Here is a 22,617-nt window from a genome sequence, read left to right as displayed (position 1 = left end):
TTTTTTGTCGTCGTTGTTAATATTTATTATAGACCCTAAGAATTATTATTATTATTATTTTCTTCTTCTATTGGTTAAATTTTGTTTATGTGAACAAGACAAACACGCACGCACACGCACAAACAAACAATCAAACAAACAAACAAGGATAAACATTCACTTTCATTCACATACAGAAAATAGACAATGAAAATTGAGCCAAAAAGGGGGAGGGAGAAAAAGAAGGAAGGAAATTCCCTGGGAAAACTGATAATAATACCGTTTTTAAAAAAAAAAAAATTATTCTTCCGTAAAACTTTTCTTTTTTTGTAAAAAAAAAAAAAAAAAAAAAAAAAAAGTAATGAAGGAATAAAAACAATAATAGAAAAATGTTATGACGAAAATAAATTAATTAATTAAATGAAAAACGGCGACGATTTCCGGTACACCGATGATGACGTCATCAATAATAAATAAATAAAACCTACATAAAATTTAAATTTTATTAAAATGTGAAAAAATATTTTTTTCCGAATTGAGGTTTTAAAAATTAAAAAAAGAAAATTCTCATACCTATATATATAAAGTTTTCCTTTTTTTTAGTAACGTTTTAAAATTGTTTTTCTCAAAGTTTTCCTTTTTTTTTTTTTTTTTTTTTTTTTTTTAATATTTACGGTGCCCCGTTGACGCCGCCATTTTTCTAAAAAAAAAAAAAAAAATCGTAAAAAGAAATAAAATTTAATTTTTGAAAAGGAAAATTTTTTTTTTTTTTAAAAAAAACTAAAAAAATCGATTTTATTTTGATTATGATGATGATGATGATAATAATGATGACAATATTTATTTATTTATTTAAATTATGCGGATTTGTTTATTTATTTATTTATTATTATTATTTCGAAACGTTTTTTTTTTTTGAAAGCGTTTTTTAAAAAATGTGAGCTTTAAATCCTGAATGAATAATTAATAATTTTCTTTTTTTTATCTCTAAGAATATGAATGAATGAAATCATTCTTGAATGAATGAATGAATGAATGATTAATGGATGAAATAAAAAATATAAATAATTACGTAATGATTTTATTCATGCTTTATTTAAAAAAAAAAAGTAAAAGTTTTCTATTTATTAATTTTTACCTTTTTATTAATTTTTTTAAATAAAAATTTATTAATTGGAATTAATAATCCATATTTTATTCGTTTTAATAAATAAATAAATAAAAATTAAATTAATAACTCGCGATATTTTCTTCGTAAGAAAAAAATTAAAATCTCCGTTCGGTTGATTTGCGTTAAAATTTTATACAAATAAAAAACTACGTACGATGAATTTCGAACGGCAAACGTCGTTCAACTGCCAGTTCCGTTCGGTCTTTTTATTTTTCCTGGCATCCTTGCAACGAACTTTAACGGGGTGAGGGGAGGGAGGGGAAAGGAAAGGCACGCGGGGGGAAAGAGAAAGAGAGAGAAAAGAGAAAGAGAGAAATAAAAATAGAGTTTTGAGGATTGAATTAAAAAAAGTTTGATTTTATACATCTCAGGTATAGACCACCATATACAAAAGTAAAAAAAAAAAGTTAATTTTAAACTTTTTTTGTTGTTTGTTCTTATTTTAAAGACGAATAAAAAAAAATAAATAAATAAAAATAAATCTTTTCTTTTAAAAAATCGTTAAAAAAAAAAAAAAAAAACTAAAAAAAAAGTGATTCAGGTGATTTATTATATGCAAATTTTTTTATACGTTTGTAAATAAAAAAATTATTGATTGTTTAGGGAGAGAGAGAGAACATACACACAAACAAACAAACAAACAAAAAAACATTAAAATTGTTTGTGTTTCGCTGTGTAATTTTTTTTTTTTTTTTGGAACGAGTCAATTTAAATAAATTTTTCTTTCTTTTTTTTTTTTTTTCTTTCACTTTGTTTTACTTATACATTTATATAGAATGTTCTAGAATTAAAAATTAAATGTACAAAATTTACATAAAAGCATTAAAAAATTTATTATTTCGATTCGTGAAATAAAAAAAAAAAAACCAAAAGTTGGGTAATTAATAAAAAAAAAGGAAAAAATCCCAGTGAAAACTTTTAACAACAACAACAACAACAACAGGAAAAGATTTTTTGTAATGAAAAATAGATTAATAAATTGTTTGTTTGTTTGTTTGTTATAAAATATTAAATAGGATTTTTATTTTTTACGGGTATCAAAAAAAAAGGGGGGGGGGGAACTTGCATCGTAATATCCATTATTAATTTTTTTGTTTTTCCCAGGGTTTTTTTTTTTTTTTTGGGAAATTTTTTTTTATTTAAAATGAATAAAAATAAAGGTGTAAAACCTTTTTTCTATTTTTAGGGAGACTTGCATTAAAGGAAAAAAAATTAATTAATTATTTAATTAATTAAATTAAATTAGTTTCATATTTCCTTTTAGTCACAGAGGAAATAAATAATTAATTTTGTTTTTTTGTTTTTAAAACAAGACGACACGGAGTTGATTTATAATGTTTATATACAAATTTTACACCTTTTTTTGTTTAACTCTTAAAATAATTTATAATTCTATTAAAAATTCTATTATTTCTCTTCTTTTTTTTTTTTTAAATACTAAATCTCATCGGAGTACAAAATATTAAGTTTAAAAAAAAAGGAGGGAGGGGAACGCATTGGGGGGGAACCCGTTTAGTAACCCTAAAGTTAAATTTTTTTTTTTTTAAAGGTTTTAAATGAGTAAGTACCTCGGGGGGATTTTTTTTTATAAAATATCTTAAAAGTAACGTTTTTTTTTTTTTACATAATGCACGTATTAAAATATATATATATATATATTTTTTTTTTTATACGTTTATTTTACGTTTCAATTTTTTTGTTTCGACAAAAAAATATATTAATATTATTTTTATTTTTTATTTTTATTGTTTTAAGAAAATAAAACATTTTGTTTTGTTTTTTTTTTTTGTTAAACTAAATGTTATGCATACCAAAATACATGGGAATTGATTTTTTTTTTCTTTCTTGTATTTGTCTAAAATTCGTTTTGCGTACGTATAAGTTTGTGGACACAAAAAAAAAATTAATAAATTGTACTTTTTATTAAAATTGTTCATTTCGCGTCTTTAAATCGTATTGACACGATTAATTGTTTGTTTGTTTGTTTGTTTGTTGTGTTTTTTTTTTTTTAATGTAAAAATAAAAAAATTAACTGCCCCGGGTGAGGATCGAACTCACGACCTTAAGATTATGAGACTTACGCGCTGCCTACTGCGCTACCGAGGCGTTGGCGTGCATTGATTGTTTTTGTCTTAAACGAGGGGATAGGAAAAAAATTTTTTTTTTTCTCAGGCGCGATGTTTTCTTTTTGATTAGTGTTTAACTTATGGGTAAAAAACCCACGAATATTTTGTTATTATAATTTTTTCGGTTTATTTACTCTGTAAATATTTTGCATAGAGTGTGATAAAATTCTAGAAATTTTAAAATTTTAAAATGACGTACGTACTTGTTTGTTATTTCTATTTAAGACTTTAATTAAATTTTATGGGGCTCTGAAATTTTAATTTTGCATGTAATAAATAGATTTCTCTCGCACTTTTGCATTTATAATGGTTGTTGACATGCGTGTCGAATCGGGAATCTTTGTTGTTTTTATCTTATTATCCATAATAATGAAACGGACGTCAGGAAATAATTATTATTAATAAGATTTTCTCTATGTTTTTAAATTTATTCGTTGTAACTCGAATTTCTTTACTTTGTTTTCTTATGTATGTACGTATTGGCTCAATTAAATAGCCAGTGTAAATTTTTAACAATTCCAGAGACGAGAAAAAGAAAAAAAAAAGAAAAATTATCTGTTAAATCTATTGGAAAAGTGCCCGATTAATTTAAAGATTTTGATTTTCTATCAATTTTATCAAGACTTTTCAATTTTTTTCAATTTTTTTTTTCATTTTATTTTATTTAAATGTCGTTTTATGATTCGCTTTTATTTATTTATTCTCGTTTACATTTTAAATATTATAAATAATTATCAAAAATGTTTTTGTCATTAGCTGTTTTTAATATTTTTTCAAAAAAAATCGATTATTAAAATTTTTATCCGATGCCGGGGATTTGGTGTGAAGGGATAATCAAATGACGTCATTTCCGTGCAAACGAGATACAAATTATTTAATGGCGTCCTTATTCATATACAACTTTGAAACTCTTAGTTTTTTTTCTTTTCCTCGAAAATATGATTTATAAACAAAAAGTTTTTATAGTTTTGTCGAAACAGGTATTCTAAAGGCATCGTTTAAATAATCGCGTTAAATATTATCGATCGATCAATCGATTGAATCAAATTATTGAAAAAAAAGCCATTAATGAATTTGATTTTTTTACAAACTGTCGCCGAACAATATGTCTAAAAAGTTTTTTTATAAAAGATGAAATTTTTTTTCTTTTTTTTTTTTTGGCAAATTGTAGGAGTTGATCAACTTTTTTCCTTTTTTTTTTTTTTATTTTGAGCGCAGTCTCATTGACACAATTTTTTATTATTTTTTTAATATCTAATTAAAATTAGTTACTAATAGGTAAAATGATCGAAATGAATGTTTTTATTATACTAATCGACAATTCACATTCGATTAAAAAATAATTTTGTTTATTTATTTATTTATTTATGTAGCATTTACCATTTAATTTTTTTTAGGAATTTATTTTGCGTTGTTTATTACGAGAATGCTATTGTAATTAAGTTATTTAAAATACTAATTAATTAATTTTTACTTTAATTAAAAAAAAAAAAAATTTTTTATCAGGTTCCACCGAGATTTGAACTCGGATCGCTGGATTCAAAGTCCAGAGTGCTAACCATTACACCATGGAACCCTATGTGAAGATGAGTAGAATACGTACAAATCGGCTTTTTTTTTAATATAAATATTCTTCAGTTACGTAATATTTGTCACTACGTAAATTTCTTCTTCTCCACGTTTAATGACCTTGTTATAATTTCTTTTTAAAAAAAAAATCTTTCGCGTTCTAAAAAACGCGCGAAAAGAGACGTTATTAATTTTAAATAACCGTATTAGGTTTTTTTTCAGGTATTATAATTATTATAGGTATATCCTCATGTACAAAACGAAATTAATTAATTTCATTGTAATTCTTTCTATTAATTTTTTCTTTTTTTTCCTATTTCTTCTTTCTGATTATCTAGGTAGGATTCGTTAACACCGGTTCCATGGTGTAATGGTTAGCACTCTGGACTTTGAATCCAGCGATCCGAGTTCAAATCTCGGTGGAACCTGTTATTAATTTTTTTTTTTTTTATAAACTGTTCTAACAAATTTTTTTTTTGTCATTTCAGGTTGATTATTATCGCCATTTTAACGAAATTGTTGATTCGACAAAAGTTTTAGTACTATCGGCTGCCAGAAGATATTACAACGAAGGAAATTATCCGCGAGTTTTAAATTTGATCAAAGAATTTATAAAATTTAACGATTCTCCTATTAAAAGTGGTAAGTATTCCATCTTTTTTTTTTTATGTACCTTAAATTAATTGTAAAACAACTTTATCTAAATTGCACAAATTTCATAAACACACACACACGATTAAAAATTTTTTTTTTTATTTTCATTTTTAGAAACAATTTCGGATTCTTCGGCTTTTGATAATTTTATGAGGAAAATAAAAAATTTTCAAAAATTTTTAATTTGTAAAGAATTGCAAAAAGATGACGATTTGAAAAATTTATCCAATAAGTTATATTCGGATTGTGAAAAATTAATTAATAAAATATCTTCTTCCGGTTGTCTGACTTTTGGCGGGAAATTTGAATGGGTCGACAGCGTATTAGTTAAGGTAATTTTTTTTTGTAAATTTGAACCAAATTCAAATTAATAGTAAAAAAAAAATTAATTATTATATTTACAGTCTTTACAAGATGGTTCTTGGGTACTCATCGAAGATGTTAACTTGTGTTCAAATGCTGTTTTGGATAGGTTGAATGGTCTATTAGAGCCAAACGGGTGTTTGACAATAGGAGAACGTGGAGCTAACGAAATGGGAAAAATTATGACGATAACTCCTCATCCAAATTTTAGATTATTTTTTACGATGGATCCCAAAAATGGATCTATTTCAAGGTGAATACAAAAAAAATTATAAATTTTACCCTGATATTCAATTAAATATCTAAATAATAAAATAATGTATGTTACAGAGCTATGCGTAATCGCGGAGTGGAAATATATATTTTACCTGATGAAGAAATTCAAAATTGGCCACAATTGGATTTAATATCACTTTTAACAGACTCGGGGATATCGGATGTGGAAATTCAAAAAGCTCTTTTAGAAATAGAATCGAAAACCGATCATCAAAGCATTACTAATTTGACCTCGAATGCATTTTGGACGAGTCAATATTTGAAACAAGGATTTTCAAAAGGAGACGCCATTAAAAACTCATCGAAATATCTTCATAATTTTACGAACGACCAATTAATTGATGAGATTTCTACCAAATTAAATTTAAGAGATACTAATTTGGATATATCATATGCGAAACCAGGGATCGATACTTATATCGTGGATCCAAAAATTGCAAGAATTAAACAAGAATGCTCTCTTTTGTACCTGGCATCAAAATTCAATAATTCCATTACTGGTAGTAGTAGTAGGAGACTAACATTGGTAGAAATTTTAGATTTTATTTTTAAAAATTCGGATTTGATAAATAAAAATTTTGATTCTTTTAAATTTATTTTGTTTAACGTATTTCACATATATTTAACTTGTTCTAATGAAGATTCTCGGATTTTAAATAATTTTATTCAAAGTTTTATATCAGATGTGGAAAGTGAAAAATTTCAAAAAATTTTAAAATATTTAAATAATAAATGTACAGAAATTATAACGAATGTTAAAACCGAGTGGTTACCCTGGGATTTGAGATGGTTTGAATCCATGAAATATATATTTAAAAAAAAACCGTTAAAAAATGATAATAACGTGTTTGTATTATTAAAAGAGATTCTTAATTCCGCTCTGTATGATGATTCTGCAAATAATAATGAAATGACGTTGGAAAAATATTCCAAATGCGTGCAAGAAGGTAATTTTATAAATTAATTAAATTAAATTAATTATAATAAATTTTTTAAAAAAACGTTTTTTTTTTAATTTTTAAGGACGGATGGAAAATTTTTTTATGGAGCAACCCATGATTTCAAATTTTACTAAATACATACAAGAATTTGATTCCCTCACGAAGGATTTATTAAATTGTACAAACGTTTATTTAACAGAGGATGATGCTGTTTGGTTTTTCACCTTATCAAAATGGAAATTTCGTTTAAAACAACAGGGAAAACTTATTTTATTTAGTAATAAAAATAAAAAAATTGTTAATGAAGATACTTTAACGCTAGCAGAAATACACTATTTATGGTTATTAAATTTTTTAATTATAAAAAGTGATCAATTATCAGGTTTTATAAACTTACCCGCAGATTTGTAAGTTTATCGACTTATTTAAAAAAATCATTTTAATCAATATTTTTTTTTAACTTTATTTAATTTATTTTTTTTTTTTTGAATTATTTTCAGAAACGAGAGATTGTTAAATTTTTTAACATTTTCAAAACACATGGGATATTCACAAAATTCTGTTAAACTTATAAAAATTTGTAATACTTTTCGGAAATGCATGGGATATTCTTTACCGAATAAATATTTGCCCCCCGAGAATGAAATGGCAATGGCAATGGACACGGGAAGAATGTTTGGATGAATCAACGATTAATGGCGATCCAATTATTTTGCGAAGTATTCTTAACATACTTGTTGAATACGTAATGGCGAATATTAACACCGATGAATATCAAAGAATAAATTTCGATAATTTACCTCGTTTTATAATTAAATTTATTCAACTTTTATCAGAAACGAGGAAAGACGTTAAATACGGAAATTCATTTAAAAATTTACTAGTTGAATTTTTTAATTCGACGATAAAAGAAAGATGGAGACTCTCATCGGAAATCCTTTTCACCGCATTGAAAATATTAAACGAAGATTTTTTATTTTTCGAAGAAACTGAAAACGAAGAAGCCGAATTGAAATACATGAATCAAATTTTACCATATCATAGACCCGTTTGGTGCTGTAGAATCATAAATATGGTTTTCGAAACGGAAAAAAATTGGTCTTTAACAAGTTCACAAAAATCAACAAATGAACTTAACAAGTTGATGATAACAATTTTACCAAATTCTATACAACCGTTAATAAATGGGGATTTGAAAATATCATTAACCGACAGTTTCGAAAACGAAAAGAAAATTTTAAATTTCGAATTAAATAAATTGAATGAGAGTCTTCGAAAAAGTTTAGGATTTCAACATTCGGATTTACCTTTCGAAAAAGCATTGGATACATTATTTAAAGAAACTTCCGTGCGGAAACCGGAAATGATTTTTTTAACGAGATTTAAATCCGTTATTAAATTTTTTAATTCTTTTAAATTAGATGAAGAATCGAATTATATGGTTTTGGGAAATTATTGGTTACTTCTTGGCATGATTAAAATTTTAATACTTCACGAGGGTAAAATCGATCCCATTAGAAAAAAATTAGTGAAAGCAAATTATGCCGTGGAAGAGGTACGAGAGTAATGTTTAAATATTATTAAAACCTGATCGTTTTTGATAAATATGTATTTTTTTTTTTTTTAGATCGCGGAGCACGAAATGGAGCTTTTGGCTTTGAAATTCTATTCGGAAATCACTGGAATAGATTTAAATCATTTTTATGTTAAATATTTAGAATCTCAATTGGAATTATCCGTTAAAAATAATTTAAAATATAATTATTTGAAAAAAGTTAAACGATTTCCCGATGAATTCAGATCAATATTAAAAGAAATGGATGGTTTTATGGTTACTTTTGATGAAATGATTCGATTCTATGAAAATACGTTGAATGTTATGACCGCAAAGGATAATAATAATGATAAATTTATCGATCATTTGTTTCGTAAAGGTCGATTTATTGTTATAAAAACTAAAAATTTTTGTGAAAATATAGAAAAATTTGTTTGTAATTATGGAGATTTGGTGTATCCAATACTATCAGCGTCTTCCAACGTAAATTTTTTAAAATATTTACTTAATTTTTTAATTACATCGGAATTTAAGAATGATTATGTATAGATTGAGCATGGTATAAACATCATAATGTCGGAATTAATATTAAATTTACAAAGTCGCCATATTGAAATTCAAAATTGGATTAATAGTTTAGGAAGTTTTCCAATCACTCCAGATCGTCAATTACCATTTAATTTCGAATTGTTTAACACAAACACTTGGCCTGGAGAAATAATAAAAAAAATTGAACAGAATAAATTGCTTATTTTATTTAGTTCTTGTCTTGTCAAATATAACGAATGGTTATTTTTTAAAAATGATGAAACGTTTGCGGAAATTATGAATATTTTTTCTCTAGCCGTTGATTTTTGGAAAAAAGAAGAGAATAATAAAAGAAAAGCAGAAATCGAAAAAGAAAAATTATACGTTAGAAAGTAATTTTTTATACAAATATTCTCAATTAATAATTATATATATATAAAAATATTACGTTTCTTAAAAATTTTGATTCAACTTTCAGAGGGATACAACATGGAGGAGCAATCGGAGAAAAAGAAGAAGAATTTTTAAACGACATGTTAAATTTATTTCCAACATTTCAAGAAGATTTCGATGAAAATTCTAAATCGAATGGTAGTAGTAATCGTCAAAAAACTGACAAAACGTTTTTTAATGAAAATCATTTGATTCAAGTCAGTAAACTTCATATGGTGTTGGTAAAAGCATCAATAAATACTAAATGGGATTTAAATAATAATAATAATAATAATAATTTCTCTATGAATCCTGATTTTATATCTCCTTTGTGCATGAGGTAAAAATTGAATATACGACAAGTTTTTAAGATTTTGTAAAATGTTATGAAGTAAAATTTAAAACTTTTAGGTTTTCATTAATACACAAACTATTACCAAACGTTGCGTGTCTTCTTAATAGAAAAACTGATGAAATTTTAACACCCGGATTACTCGCGTTGATGAAATCAAAAGAAAATGGTTTATGTTATTCCGAAGCCAAACTTTATAAGGATTCCGATTATATTTATGATTTTTATCAAGATAAAAATGTTGAAGAAGTTTGTAAATGTTTGGAAATATTACAAGGATTGAAAATAAGGATAAAAAGTTTCTTATCCGAATGGCCTGACCATCCGACATTGATTCAGGTTGTTTTTTTTTTTTTTTTAAATTTCTCTTTAATGCGAAATTTTTAAATACCATCGTAATATTTTGCTTTTTTTTTTTTTTTAGATCAATACCATCACCGATAGAATTCTAACATTTTCCATAGAATCTCCAGTAATGAGATTTTTAACTGGAATTGAACTTTTACTTCAAAGTTGTCAGGATTGGGAAAGCGTGGCACACGTTAACGTTTCAATATCTGATCATTTAATTAAAATCACGAATCTTGTTATAGAATGGCGTAAATTAGAATTACAAGGATGGAAAGATTGTTTATTATCTGCTCACAAAAGGTAAAAGAAATTTTTTCCATCATTTAATAATAATAATAATAATATTAAAATAATTTTATTAATTTGATTTCAGAATAAAAAATAAAACGTTTAAATGGTGGTTTCATTTTTGGTGTCTCGTCGAAGAATATTTTTCTTCTTCTTCTTCTTCTTCGTTCGATGAACTTGTCAAAGCTTTATACAATTTTATAGAAGCATCACCAGTTGGAGAATTCGATGCAAGGCTGGAAATACTTTTATCTTATCATTATCACGTCCTCCATTTTCCAAAATCTGAAAAACGAGGTTACTTTATATGAAAAATAAACTGGCAATACATAAATGTGATAGAATTTAAATAAGAGACAAAATTTATTGAATTTACAGATGTTTTATCGATCGCTTTATGGAATCTTTATGCATTTTATCAACAATTTAGCATCGTCGTTAATGAAAAATTACAAAAAGATAGTGCTTCCATTTGGAAAAAGTTGAAAGAATTTGTTAAAATAGCAAAATGGCACGATATCACATATTGGTCCGTAAAACAAGCCGTTGAAAAAAGTCATAGAACTTTACTTAAATTTATTAAAGAATACGAAGTAAGTTATTATTCACCAAGAAGAATTTTAAAGTTTTACAACAAAAAATAAAAAATTGTTTTCTTTTAGGTTTTGTTACAAGAAAAAGTTGATCTTAAATCATTTGACCTTTCGAATAATTTCAAAGAACGTAAAAAAAACATAAAAAATATTTTTTATCAAGATGTTTCAATTTTATTAAAAAAAATTAATAAAAATTTAGAGTTTTACGAATCGTCCAAAACGTTAGAAAATATAAAAAATTTCGATAAAAAATTAAATAAATGTCAAAAATTTATTAACGAAATCGTATTAAAGGCGGAATATCCTTCTCTTATTATTAGTTTAGAAAATTTAACGGAAATCATTTGTGAAAATTCGTTACATTTTGCAAATATCGATGTTGATAGGAGTCTTCCTTTGGAAAAACAAAAATCTCAAGCGAAAAATATCGTACATCAAAAAAGAAGAGCACTCGTGGATTTATTTAAAACTCTACAGAAAATTGGTTTATCTTATAGAGCTGGTATTAATAATAATGATTTTGGAGTACTTGAAATGTGTGATTCATCTCCGATGCCATTTTTTGACGGTCATCATCATCAAAATGACAGGTTATTAATTAAATTTGCGAATTTATACAATATAATAAAAAAATTTATAACGATTTTTCTTTTTTTTTTTAATTTTTAGTAGTAACTATTTAGTAACTGGAGAAAGTTATTATTTAAAATCAATTTTGAGAAAATTAATTTTAGAAAATTCTCTTTTAACTCCATCTAAAGAAATCGGTCCGCAAGTTATTGAAAGATTGAGAGGATTTTCCGGGGATTTCATAGTAAGTCAAATTTTTTATTCTTTTTTTTTTTTTTTTTTTTCTTTACTTTTCCAAATTTTCGTTTAATTTGCTAATTATTCCAGGCATTGTGTAAAAATCAAAGGAAACAATTAACCGTTTCCGTTTTGAATTTGGAAAATTTGAAAAATTACAAATCCGCTTTGAATTCCATCGTTAAAAAGACAAATAATTTTGGAATTCCTTCTCAGAAAAAATTTATAAAAACGATTAACGACACTAAAAAATGTATAGACGAAACAAATTATATTTTGGAACAATTTAATCACTTGTTGGATTCGTGGCCCCTCTCCGAAGGTGGAAAAATGAAAGAAATGAATTTTATCGGAGGAGATTTAACGCCATCGATTTATACATCATCGAAAACGGACGAAATTTACGTCACAACGCGAAAAGAATTCGATTCAATTTTTTTTAAATTTAAAGAATTGAAAGGAAAATTCGATAAAAATTTAACGTCGAATCCTTCTCACTGCGTAAATATTAAAAAAAATGGCGTCAACGAAATATTAAAAAATGATTTTATTTATTACACTTATGAAAATGTGATGGAATGTAATGAATGCGTGGAAATTTATAAAAATTTAATTGAAAATTTAAATAATTTTTTTAATAAATTGTCCAACGAAACAATATCTAGTCAATTGACGACCATTACCTTTAATCAAATTAAAAATTTATCTGATAAAATTAATTCGTATGAAATGAATGATAATATTTCGGAAAATGAAAGGATTGATATTGAAAAATTATTAAAAAATAATATTGAAAAACTTATTCAACATGTTTTATTAGGGATTCAAAAATTAAAAAAAAAAATTGATTATTTACAAGTGGATGCAATGAAAAAAGAACCAAATGATACAAAGGGTTTGTTATTAATTTAAAATTTAAATTTGAAATAATTAATAAATAAAATAATAATTAAAATAATAATTTTTTTTTATTTTTAGTCGATGAAAATGGTGAAGATGAAGCTGAAGAAGAAGTAAATGAATTATTGGATAATCATTTAAATAAAAAATTAATGGAGTCATTACATTCCGATATTGAAAATCTTGACATTTTAAAAACAAATAATATTTTATATTTTATATTTGATACCTTGTCAACCTTTTCAGATTCCAGCGATTTAATACAAATTACCCCGAAAATATTAGGGTAATTTTTTTTTAAATAGTTAAATGGTGGATTAAAAAATCAAAAAAAAAAAAAAAATTGTTTTAATTTTTTTTTTTTTAGTTTGTTTTTACCAATAATTCCATTGGTTGAACAATATTTTCATCTTTGTTCATATCTTGTCACACAACAAAATTTATGTTATAGAACATCGAATAAACTTTCTTGTATTTTATATAAAACGTTTATTCAAGTCGCACAAAAGGTACACAAGAGGATAATTAATTTTTTAAATTTTCCTACAGCAGAGAATATTTTTATAATTTTTTTGTTGTATCAGGGTTTTTGTGCGCCTCCAGAATATGAAGAGGGAGAGGGAGAGGGTGAGAGTTGGACCGATAAGGAAGGAGGTGGATTTACCGGATCAGATGGAGAAGGATTAAAAGATGTTTCAAGTAAAATAGAAAGTGAAGATCAATTGGAAGATGCAAGACCCAAAGGATCTGAAAAAAATGAAGAAAACGACAAAGATTGCAATGTAAGATTATTTTTGTTTATGCTTTTTTTACTTTAATTTAAATAAAAAAAAAAAAAAAAAAAAATGGACAAGAAACAAAAATATTTTGAAACAACAAAAATTTTTATTTATTTACTTTTTTTTTTAATTTTTATTTACGTCAATGGTTATTTGTTTTTATCAATTTCGAAAAATTTTAATCAAAATTTTTTTTTTTTTAATTAAAATTAAAAATTTTTGTCAAAAATAATACAAATCAATGGCATATCACAATTTGATATTGGAAAAATGTAAAGATTCACAAGGTTTAATTGCAAATTTGAGTAAATTAAACGAAGAAAGAATGAAACTTGAAGCAATTATTGAAAATGAGGAAAATGAAAAAGCTAAACTTGAAAAAGAAGCAAAAATAATATTGAAAAAATTATCAACGGTCACTCAAAGTTTAAGTAGAAAAGTAGCTGCAAGAAATGAATTTGATAAAGCTATAAAACAGGGTGAAATTATGGTTAAAAACCTACTGGAAACATATAAAAACATAACAAATGTTTTGAAAACAAAATTTCCAGTTAAATGAAGTTTGGAAAAGAAAGAAAATAAAATAAAAAAAAAAAGAAAATATCCTTTGCTTTCTTCCATTATAAAAATCATTTATCATCTTCAATTGTCTAGCATTTCTATAATATTTAATAATTGTTTTTATTTTAAAAAATTGTTTTGTTTTTATCTTTTCTAATAATAATATATTTTATAATAATATATAATAAAAATATACGATAACAATGTCTTTTTTTTTGAAATTTAGTTTTTAAAAAAAAAACGTTATAAATTGTTGTAATCAAATAAAATTTTTATGGGTTTTTTATTATTTTTTAAATAGGAGGATGAAAATGGTATAGAAATGTCGGAAAATTTTGATGGTAAATCTTATAATGTCGATGATAAAAATGATGAAAATGATGATAATGATGATGACAAGGATGAAGATGAATCAAAAGATGAAGATGCTGATATGGAAATGGGAGAAACTGATGCTGGTGTCGATCAACTGGAATCTGAGGTATAAAAATTTAATAAAAAATTTAATAAAATCTTATTTTGAAAAATTAAAAAAAAAAAAAAAACTTTTTTTTAGCTATGGGATGATTCTGAGAATGAAGATGATGAAAACGAAGATAAAAAAGAAGATGGAGAAGGAGGAAGAGGGAAAAAATTAACCGAAGATAATTATGCAGCAAAAGAAAATGATGAAGAAAATGAAAACAAAGATGAAGGAAATGATGGAGAACGTGATAGTAAAAAAGAGCAAAAAAATAAAGATATTAATGAAATGAATGAAAATGAAGACAATGGGGATCAGGTACGTATACCTAAATAAATTGTGTCTTATTCTAAACGTACGCTTTCATTAAAAAACTTTCTCTTGTTTTAGATTGATCCTTATCACGGACACCATCCACCTGATCCGGAACCCGAACCTTTAGATCTACCAGATGACATGCAATTAGATGACGGTGATGCAAAAGGCGATGAAGGTGAAAATGAAGAAAATCCTTTTGATATAGATGCCATGAAAGAACATCAACCGCCTTTGGAAATGGAAGAAAATGATAAAGAAAAAGAAATAACCGATGAAGATAAAGATAAAGATTCTACTGATTCGGATGATGGCGGTGATGATGATGACAATAACATGAAGGAATATGATGGTAGCGAAGAAGAAAATGATAAAAACCAAGAAGAAAACGACATAAATAATACCGAAGAAGAAAATGTTAATAGAAATGATAAAAAATCAGAAGAGGAATCTGATAAAAATAAAGAAACTACCGAAGATGATAATTATCATCCATCTGATGACAAGCCTTCGGAAATGGTGGCTCAACCCGCACCTCAAACTGAAAACCATGAAATGATGTCCGTAGATCAAGTTGCTGCTAATAATGATAATCAAAATGAAAATGCTGAAGCGCAAGAACTCTCGCAAAAAGTTGAAGTGGATTCCAAAGGAGTCGGACAAGCCGATATTGAACAAAGTAAGGAGGGTCACGACGCAGATGTTTCAAGTAAAAAAAAATTAACTTCCGGTCAATCGAAAATGAATAGAGAAAGAAAAAGAGAAAGACCTGGAAAAAGTAATGATGATAGATGTTTGGGAGATGAAGAAAGTTCAGTTAACAAAAAGCTCAAAACCATTGATAATTTAGAAGAGAAAAATACCAACAACGATGAAAATGAAGCCGATTCAGAAATGTATCAACACGTTTCCGAAGATATCCAAAATGCTGCACAAGTATTGGATGCTGCGACCAAAGTTTGTACCAGTCACGTGATTATGTTTATTATATAAATGATTGTTTAAAACCTTTTATTTTATTTTTTATTTTTTGTATCATTTAGGAACAAGTTGATAAAAATCCTTTGTTAAATGAAAATGAAGAAGAAAAAGAAGAAGAAGAAGAAGAAAATGTAACGGATTCAATGAAAGATGACGGTTGCATGGATATCGATGAAGATGATATTGAAAAAATAGAAATAGATAAAAAAAATTGTAAAAAAAAAAATGATAATAAAAACAATTTTCCAAGCGAAGAAGAATTAAATGGAAATCAAATCACGGATGATATAAAACTTCAGGTTTAAATTTTAAATAAATTTATATCATAGATAGATTATATTCGATGACAGTAATAATAATAATAATAATATTGGTTGCAGACGGAAGGAGATTTTATTAAAACTATGAATGTTGGTAGAAAACCGGAAAATACTTTTCATACAAAATTATCAGAAGATTTGAGTCGAGAGAAATTTCCACCATTAGAACCGGAAGAAATACAAAGAATAAGAGTGGAAATACAAAATCAGTTGTCGCAAAGTCAAAAAGTATAAAAATATTTAAATTAAATGAAAATTATTATAATTCTTCTTCTTTTTTTTTAATAATTTAATTAATTTAAATTTTTCCAGAATGAAATTCCTTCAGTGAGCGACATTCGTACTTGGCATATGCTGACATCAATCGTTGACGGATTAGCTCGAGATTTAAGTGAACAATTGAGATTAATTCTAGAACCTACTCGTGCTACCAGACTTAAAGGAGATTACAGGTATGATTACACACCTTGAAATTTTTGTTTTTTTGTTTTTTTTTTTTTTTTTCGGATTTGACTTAATAATGAAAAATTTTGTTAGAACCGGTCGTCGTATCAATATGAGAAAAATCATTGGTTACATAGCAAGCGAATTTCGTAAGGATAACATATGGCTTAGAAGAACGAAACCTTGGAAAAGAGAACATGAAATAGTTTTGGCCATTGATGACTCTCTCAGCATGTGCCATAACGAATCACAAGAATTGGCTTTCGAATGTTTGGCTCTTGTTTTCAAAGCCATGGGATTGATAGAAGCTGGAAGATTAGGGGTTTTAAGTTTTGGTGAAAAAACTAAAATTGTACATAGATTAGGGGATCAATTTTCCGATGATATGGGTGCTAGGTATGCATTTGGGGTTCCTGGTTTTTTTAAAATGTATTTTTCCCCGTTTTCAAATTAAAAATTTTATCGTGACAGGTTTATTAAAGAATTTACTTTTGAGCAAAAGAAAACACTCACATGTGACATGCTTGATGTGTGCACTCAAATGATGAATTATGAAAAGAAAGGTGAAGACACAGCTAAACTTTTGATAATTATTTCCGATGGGCGAGGAGCTTTCAGCGAAGGATTAGATAAAGTAAAAATGGCTGTTCAGCGAACTACAGATAGTGGAATATTTGTCGTTTTTATTATTATCGATAATCCAAAATCTAAAGTAAGTTAAATTTTAAAAATGTTCATACATACATTGGTTATTTCAAAGAGCGAGAATGATTATGATTTTCTTCCAGGATTCTATTATGGATATCAGAATGCCAGAATTTAAAAATGGTAAACTCGTAGGAATTAATTCATACATGGAAGTTTTCCCTTTTCCTTATTATTTAATTCTTCGTGATATAACATCTCTTCCCAATACATTAGGAGATGCTCTAAGGCAATGGTTTCAATTAATAACAAGTACTATGACATAATGATTGTAATGAATTAAGAAAAAATTTAATAATAAAATAAATTTACTCATAACTCTTTATTTTTTATTATTTTCTACAATTTTTATTTTTTCAATTCATATTTTTTTTTTTTAAACCGGTAATAAAATATTAACAGAAATAATTTCCACTATTCACTTCAGATAAAAATCTAGAAATAATAATAACGATTACATAAAGTTTATATTTTTCTCAAATGTCAAAATAAGATTGGTTATTAAAGGTCAAGAACGCATTCTTTAAAAAACAAAAAAAAGACTTAAAAAAATAAAATAATTATTTTATAAATCAAAAGTTTAATTTTCGATAAAGATAAATAAATTTTATTTTAGTTGATTCACACTAATTTGAAACTAAAAAAAATAAATAAATAAAAACATTTATATATTTCGTCTGAAGTTTGAAGATTTTGAAGACGATTGCGCAACAAGACGATTTACTGTCAATTACAAAATAAAGATGGTAAACGGTTGTGAATCATTTTTGTCAATGGGGCTTATCAGCATTATAAAATGTTTATGTTTTTAATATTTATTTTTTGTTTTTCTGTCCCAAGTTCTTTAGTTTACAGTTTTCCAGAAGAAGGAAAATGGAATTGTACTTTAGATCAAGTTAGAATATTTTATTTTTTGATTATTTTTTATTAACTTTTTGTTTTTAACCTAATCACGTTACATATTTTTATTTTCAGAACATACCTGGTTTAACTATACCTAAAAGTTTATTTGCGGGATCTCAATTTTTTATTGAAAGTAAGACTAAAAATAATATAGACTTTTTAAAAATGAGTTATTTTAACATTTTAAATTTTTTTTAAAAATTACATTTACAATCTTTAATTTATAATAACATGTATTTTTAATAATGTTAATTTGTTTTACAACTTCTGTAGCATACTGTATCAGAAAATATTATTATCATTTGACATTATTTTTATTTTTTAGTTCTATGTTTAAGTGGAAGTATAGATTCAATTGTAACTATTGATTGGTTCATAACAGAGTCCAGCTGTTGGAACTATCATTCAGTATTTGATGATGGTGAAAAGGTAACAATCAAAATAAATTAGTTTTAAATGAAAATTAAAATTTTTTTTAAAATAATGAATTCTATATAAACCTTACAATTTTTTATTAACTTCATATTTTTCTTATTTTTTTTTTTTCAAAATAAATTTTACGAATAAAATCATTTTAAAAATTTAAAGTTGTTAAACGTTTTATCAATTTCATTATTAGTATTTCATTTCGATGTTAATGATGTCATTTAAGTTAATGTTTCTATGTATACAATTAGTAATTTATTTAATTTGCAGACACACAAAAATTTATTAAATGTTGTTTTTATTTGCAGTTCCTGGATCCTATAATTCACAAAGACAATAAGACTATTGCTCAGGAAATTGTCACCAATTGCAGTGGTCACATAATGTTGGTAAGATTTATAATTTATATTTATTTAAATTATTAGATGACTTTTAAAACTTGTAAAGATGCTAATAAATAAATGTATTATTTTGTCAAATTAGAATGAATTGAAAGATTTCGGCAGTGAAGATTCCGTCTCGAAATACTACGGAGACCAAACTTCAGGATTAAAGCAAGTAGGAAAAAATTCTGATTTGGAAGAAGATAATAATAAAAGAGAAACAGCTGTTGAAAATTTTAAACATAACGATCATCCTAATATGGTAAGTGTTAAACAAATTTTTTTTTTTTTTTTTAATCATATAATCATTAATTAAAATGTGCACATGATTTTCAATATTGTTTATTAATCGATTAAATTGAATTTAATAGATGACTTCTCCTGTTTATGTTGTGCCAAAAGATGGCTTTTATACATTAGTATTGAAAATGAAAGGTACAGATTTCAAAGCATATGTTTTAGTAAATATTATTGGGAAAAATGGATATTTATCTGCAGCAGATTGGCCTCTCTTGCCGGTAAAATAAATCAATAATTCATTTGTTTGTAATTTTTTTATATTTGAATACTTTTTTGAATTAATTCTTTTAAAATTTTTAGTTTTATGGAGTCATGTGCTTAGTTTATGTTTTTTTCGGTTTAATATGGTTGATTGTGTCATTTTGCCAATGGAGGGAACTTCTTAGAATTCAATTTTGGATTGGGGGGGTAATTTTATTAGGTATGATAGAAAAAGCCATTTTTTATGCAGAATATCAAAATATTAATTCAACAGGAGTCAATTACAAATCGGTTGTTCTCTTTGCCGAATGGGTTTCATGTGCCAAACGAACCTTGGCTAGAATGCTTGTTATTATTGTTAGTTTGGGATTTGGTATTGTTAAGTAAGTATTGACTTGAGTGTTGTTTTCTTTCTTTCTTTGCAAGAGCACTCCTATACTAAGTAAAATTTTTGTTTCTTTTTGTAGACCACGCCTTGGATCTATGCTACACAGACTTATGGGAGTTGGTGCCTGCTATTTTATATTAGCCGTAGTTGAAGGATACATAAGAGTGATGCGCCCGAAAAATGACTCTTCCAATCAATTGCTTATTGCAAGCATTCCTCTTGCGGTACTCGATTCGGCCATTTGTTGGTGGATATTCACTGCGTTGATACAAACAACGCGTACCCTAAGACTAAGAAGAAATTTAGTTAAACTCAGTTTATATCGTCATTTTACAAATACATTAGTATTCTCAGTATTGGCCTCTATAATATTTATGTTATATTCTATTAAAGTTCATCGTTTAGCCATATGCTTGACGGTGAGTGTTCGGATTAAAATGTTCATTTTTCAAAGGAAATGATGGTGAAATATATGAAAAAAAAAAAATGTTTTTTTCCCGTAGGATTGGAAAAACCTTTGGATAGATGAAGCTTTTTGGCACATTTTATTCTCAGTACTTTTATTAGTTATTATGATTTTGTGGAGGCCGACAAACAACAATCAAAGATATGCTTTCACTCCATTGTTGGATGCTGCTGAAGACGACGAAGAAGAGGATTTGTTCGTGAACGATGCTTATGGTATTATCGGATTAAATTAACAAATTACAACACATTTAATCAACTGACGACACAAAAAAAAAAATTTTTTTTTTTTTTAAATTTTCAAGGTGTTAAAATGAGAACTCACAGCCGACCAAATTCACCGAAACCTAAACCTACGAACGATGATGATATATTAAAATGGGTCGATGAAAATATACCATCGGCAGGAGTCGAAACGTAATAACCTTCTTATACATACATCCATATTTGTATACATTAATGTTTGGTTTCATAAAATTTTCTTTTTCCTTTTTTACAGAGCTCTTCCCATATTTGATTCAGAAGAAGAAATATTAACGACAAAATACGAAGTGTCCAAAATGCAATAATAATAATAATAATAATTTTTTTTTTTATTTCATTTATTCAAAATGGAAATAATTCGTTTAATTTTTTTTAATACGAAAACCAAAAAATGTATTATAATATTATGAGTTATTTATTTTTTCGATTTATACAACTTATCACTGTATTTATTCATATTAATATTAATATTAATAATTTTTTTTCTCTCTCTCTCTCTCTCTCTCTTTCTTTTTTTTTTTTTTTGTTAAATTTAATAATAACGTTAGCTTTAAATAATTTTTGAAATTTGAAAGTATTTTAGAATTAAAATCTTTTTTTTAGTAATTATAAGATATATATATCATCTCATAGATTTATGAATTAATAACATCAAATCGACACGAAAATATTATTATTATTATTATTTCGAATTTTTTATTTATTCTAACGGATTTTTCATTTTTTTTTTTTTTTTTGGCATTTTGTACGATAATTAAAAATTTTTTTTTTTTAAATAATTATTTAAAACAACGACAAAGTACTTATATTTATCAATTTTACACACGTGTAATTTATAAAATGGGTGGAGGGGGGGAAATCAAATTCTACGTGTGGTAATAATAATAATAATAATTTTTTTTTTTGGAACTCGGAAAAAAAAATTTTCCCTTTCAGTATGGGGAAAAAAAGGGGAATTTTGTATCAATGCGCGTTGGGGCGCAGGCTTAGTCCCCCCACGTTATCATTTTTATCTCCTCCCCCTTCCCTCCCCTCTCCCCCAACAACCCTTCGCTTTTTTTTTTTGATTTTTAACTCTCGATTCGCAAAATTAGATCTGCCGCTTATTTCATTACCGTCCATTTATTATTATTATTATTATTATTGTATTCATTTGGATAAATCAAAGTATAAATTTTCATTTTAATAACATTATTAATAATAATAATACTATTGTTATAAAATTTATACTCTCGTGAATGTATATAAATAAATAAATAAATAAATAAAATGTAAATAATAAAAAATATATATTTAAAACGCAACAAACAATAAAAATATCAAATATATATGGAGTTATTTTGTTTTATATTTTATCCGTGAATTTTTAAGGGGTAAAAAAATTTACCCCTAATAGGAAAAAGAGAGAGAAAATTCATTGAGGAGTAAAACATTTTCCCCTTTTTTTTTTTTCTTTTTTTTTGTCGGAATCTGACACAGTCAGAGATTGTTGTAACGTTTGGTTATTGTTGAAATTATGTTTTTTTTAAATTAAATAAAAAACTTTGACGACAAAAAAAAAAAAAAAAAAATTTGAAGGATAATTTCGAAGGTAATTTAAATTTAATTAATTAATTATTTTAATAATGATAATAATATTTAAGGTCGAGGTAATCATTTTCGCGCGTGTGTGTGTGTACGGAAATTTATTTTTTATGAATGAGATAACTTTAATTTTTTCTCGGTCTATTATTATGTAATTTGTAAATTATTTTATCAGTGCCGTGATACGAAAATTTAATCATAATTTTTTTTACGCATAAAAAAAAACAAATTTTTTTTATAAAAAATT

The 22,617-nt window shown here is 25.6% G+C and overlaps 2 protein-coding genes and 3 non-coding genes across 5 annotated transcripts in view; 3 read left to right on the top strand and 2 right to left on the bottom strand.

The window, feature by feature from the left end:
* Positions 1-17,722, top strand: part of Phum_PHUM347380 (midasin, putative) — a gene marked incomplete at both ends in the record, with an annotated part of 37,627 nt that extends 19,905 nt beyond the window's left edge. The window contains 28 exons of the mRNA XM_002427775.1: positions 5,334-5,487; positions 5,692-5,831; positions 5,904-6,115; positions 6,193-6,830; positions 6,879-6,927; positions 7,800-8,634; positions 8,707-9,087; positions 9,184-9,446; positions 9,641-9,934; positions 10,006-10,285; positions 10,371-10,597; positions 10,671-10,882; positions 10,964-11,178; positions 11,248-11,771; positions 11,854-11,995; positions 12,079-12,883; positions 12,967-13,174; positions 13,256-13,397; positions 13,473-13,670; positions 14,530-14,709; positions 14,785-15,009; positions 15,082-15,963; positions 16,050-16,286; positions 16,368-16,535; positions 16,620-16,759; positions 16,845-17,147; positions 17,223-17,463; positions 17,540-17,722. Coding sequence (XP_002427820.1) covers positions 5,334-5,487; positions 5,692-5,831; positions 5,904-6,115; positions 6,193-6,830; positions 6,879-6,927; positions 7,800-8,634; positions 8,707-9,087; positions 9,184-9,446; positions 9,641-9,934; positions 10,006-10,285; positions 10,371-10,597; positions 10,671-10,882; positions 10,964-11,178; positions 11,248-11,771; positions 11,854-11,995; positions 12,079-12,883; positions 12,967-13,174; positions 13,256-13,397; positions 13,473-13,670; positions 14,530-14,709; positions 14,785-15,009; positions 15,082-15,963; positions 16,050-16,286; positions 16,368-16,535; positions 16,620-16,759; positions 16,845-17,147; positions 17,223-17,463; positions 17,540-17,722 — 8,478 coding nt within the window. The remainder of the gene's footprint in view (positions 1-5,333; positions 5,488-5,691; positions 5,832-5,903; positions 6,116-6,192; positions 6,831-6,878; positions 6,928-7,799; positions 8,635-8,706; positions 9,088-9,183; positions 9,447-9,640; positions 9,935-10,005; positions 10,286-10,370; positions 10,598-10,670; positions 10,883-10,963; positions 11,179-11,247; positions 11,772-11,853; positions 11,996-12,078; positions 12,884-12,966; positions 13,175-13,255; positions 13,398-13,472; positions 13,671-14,529; positions 14,710-14,784; positions 15,010-15,081; positions 15,964-16,049; positions 16,287-16,367; positions 16,536-16,619; positions 16,760-16,844; positions 17,148-17,222; positions 17,464-17,539) is intronic.
* Positions 3,184-3,256, bottom strand: Phum_PHUM347410. The gene has a single exon. It is a non-coding gene; the product is annotated as a tRNA-Met (tRNA).
* Positions 4,781-4,852, bottom strand: Phum_PHUM347400. Its single transcript has one exon. It is a non-coding gene; the product is annotated as a tRNA-Gln (tRNA).
* Positions 5,202-5,273, top strand: Phum_PHUM347390. Its single transcript has one exon. It is a non-coding gene; the product is annotated as a tRNA-Gln (tRNA).
* A 1,817-nt stretch (positions 17,723-19,539) lies between the features above and the next one.
* On the top strand, positions 19,540-21,091 carry Phum_PHUM347370 (ptm1, putative; the record flags this gene model as incomplete). Its single annotated transcript, XM_002427774.1, has 6 exons — positions 19,540-19,686; positions 19,769-20,052; positions 20,137-20,476; positions 20,561-20,738; positions 20,828-20,939; positions 21,022-21,091. 6 exons carry the CDS (start codon positions 19,540-19,542, stop codon positions 21,089-21,091), a joined length of 1,131 nt encoding a protein of 376 aa, XP_002427819.1.
* Between the last annotated feature and the right edge of the window lie 1,526 nt (positions 21,092-22,617).

This window comes from Pediculus humanus, genomic scaffold (genome assembly GCF_000006295.1).
Source record: "Pediculus humanus corporis 1103172107761 genomic scaffold, whole genome shotgun sequence".
Classification (NCBI taxonomy): Eukaryota; Metazoa; Arthropoda; class Insecta; order Psocodea; family Pediculidae; genus Pediculus; species Pediculus humanus.
This window is presented reverse-complemented; position numbering and strand designations above follow the sequence as displayed.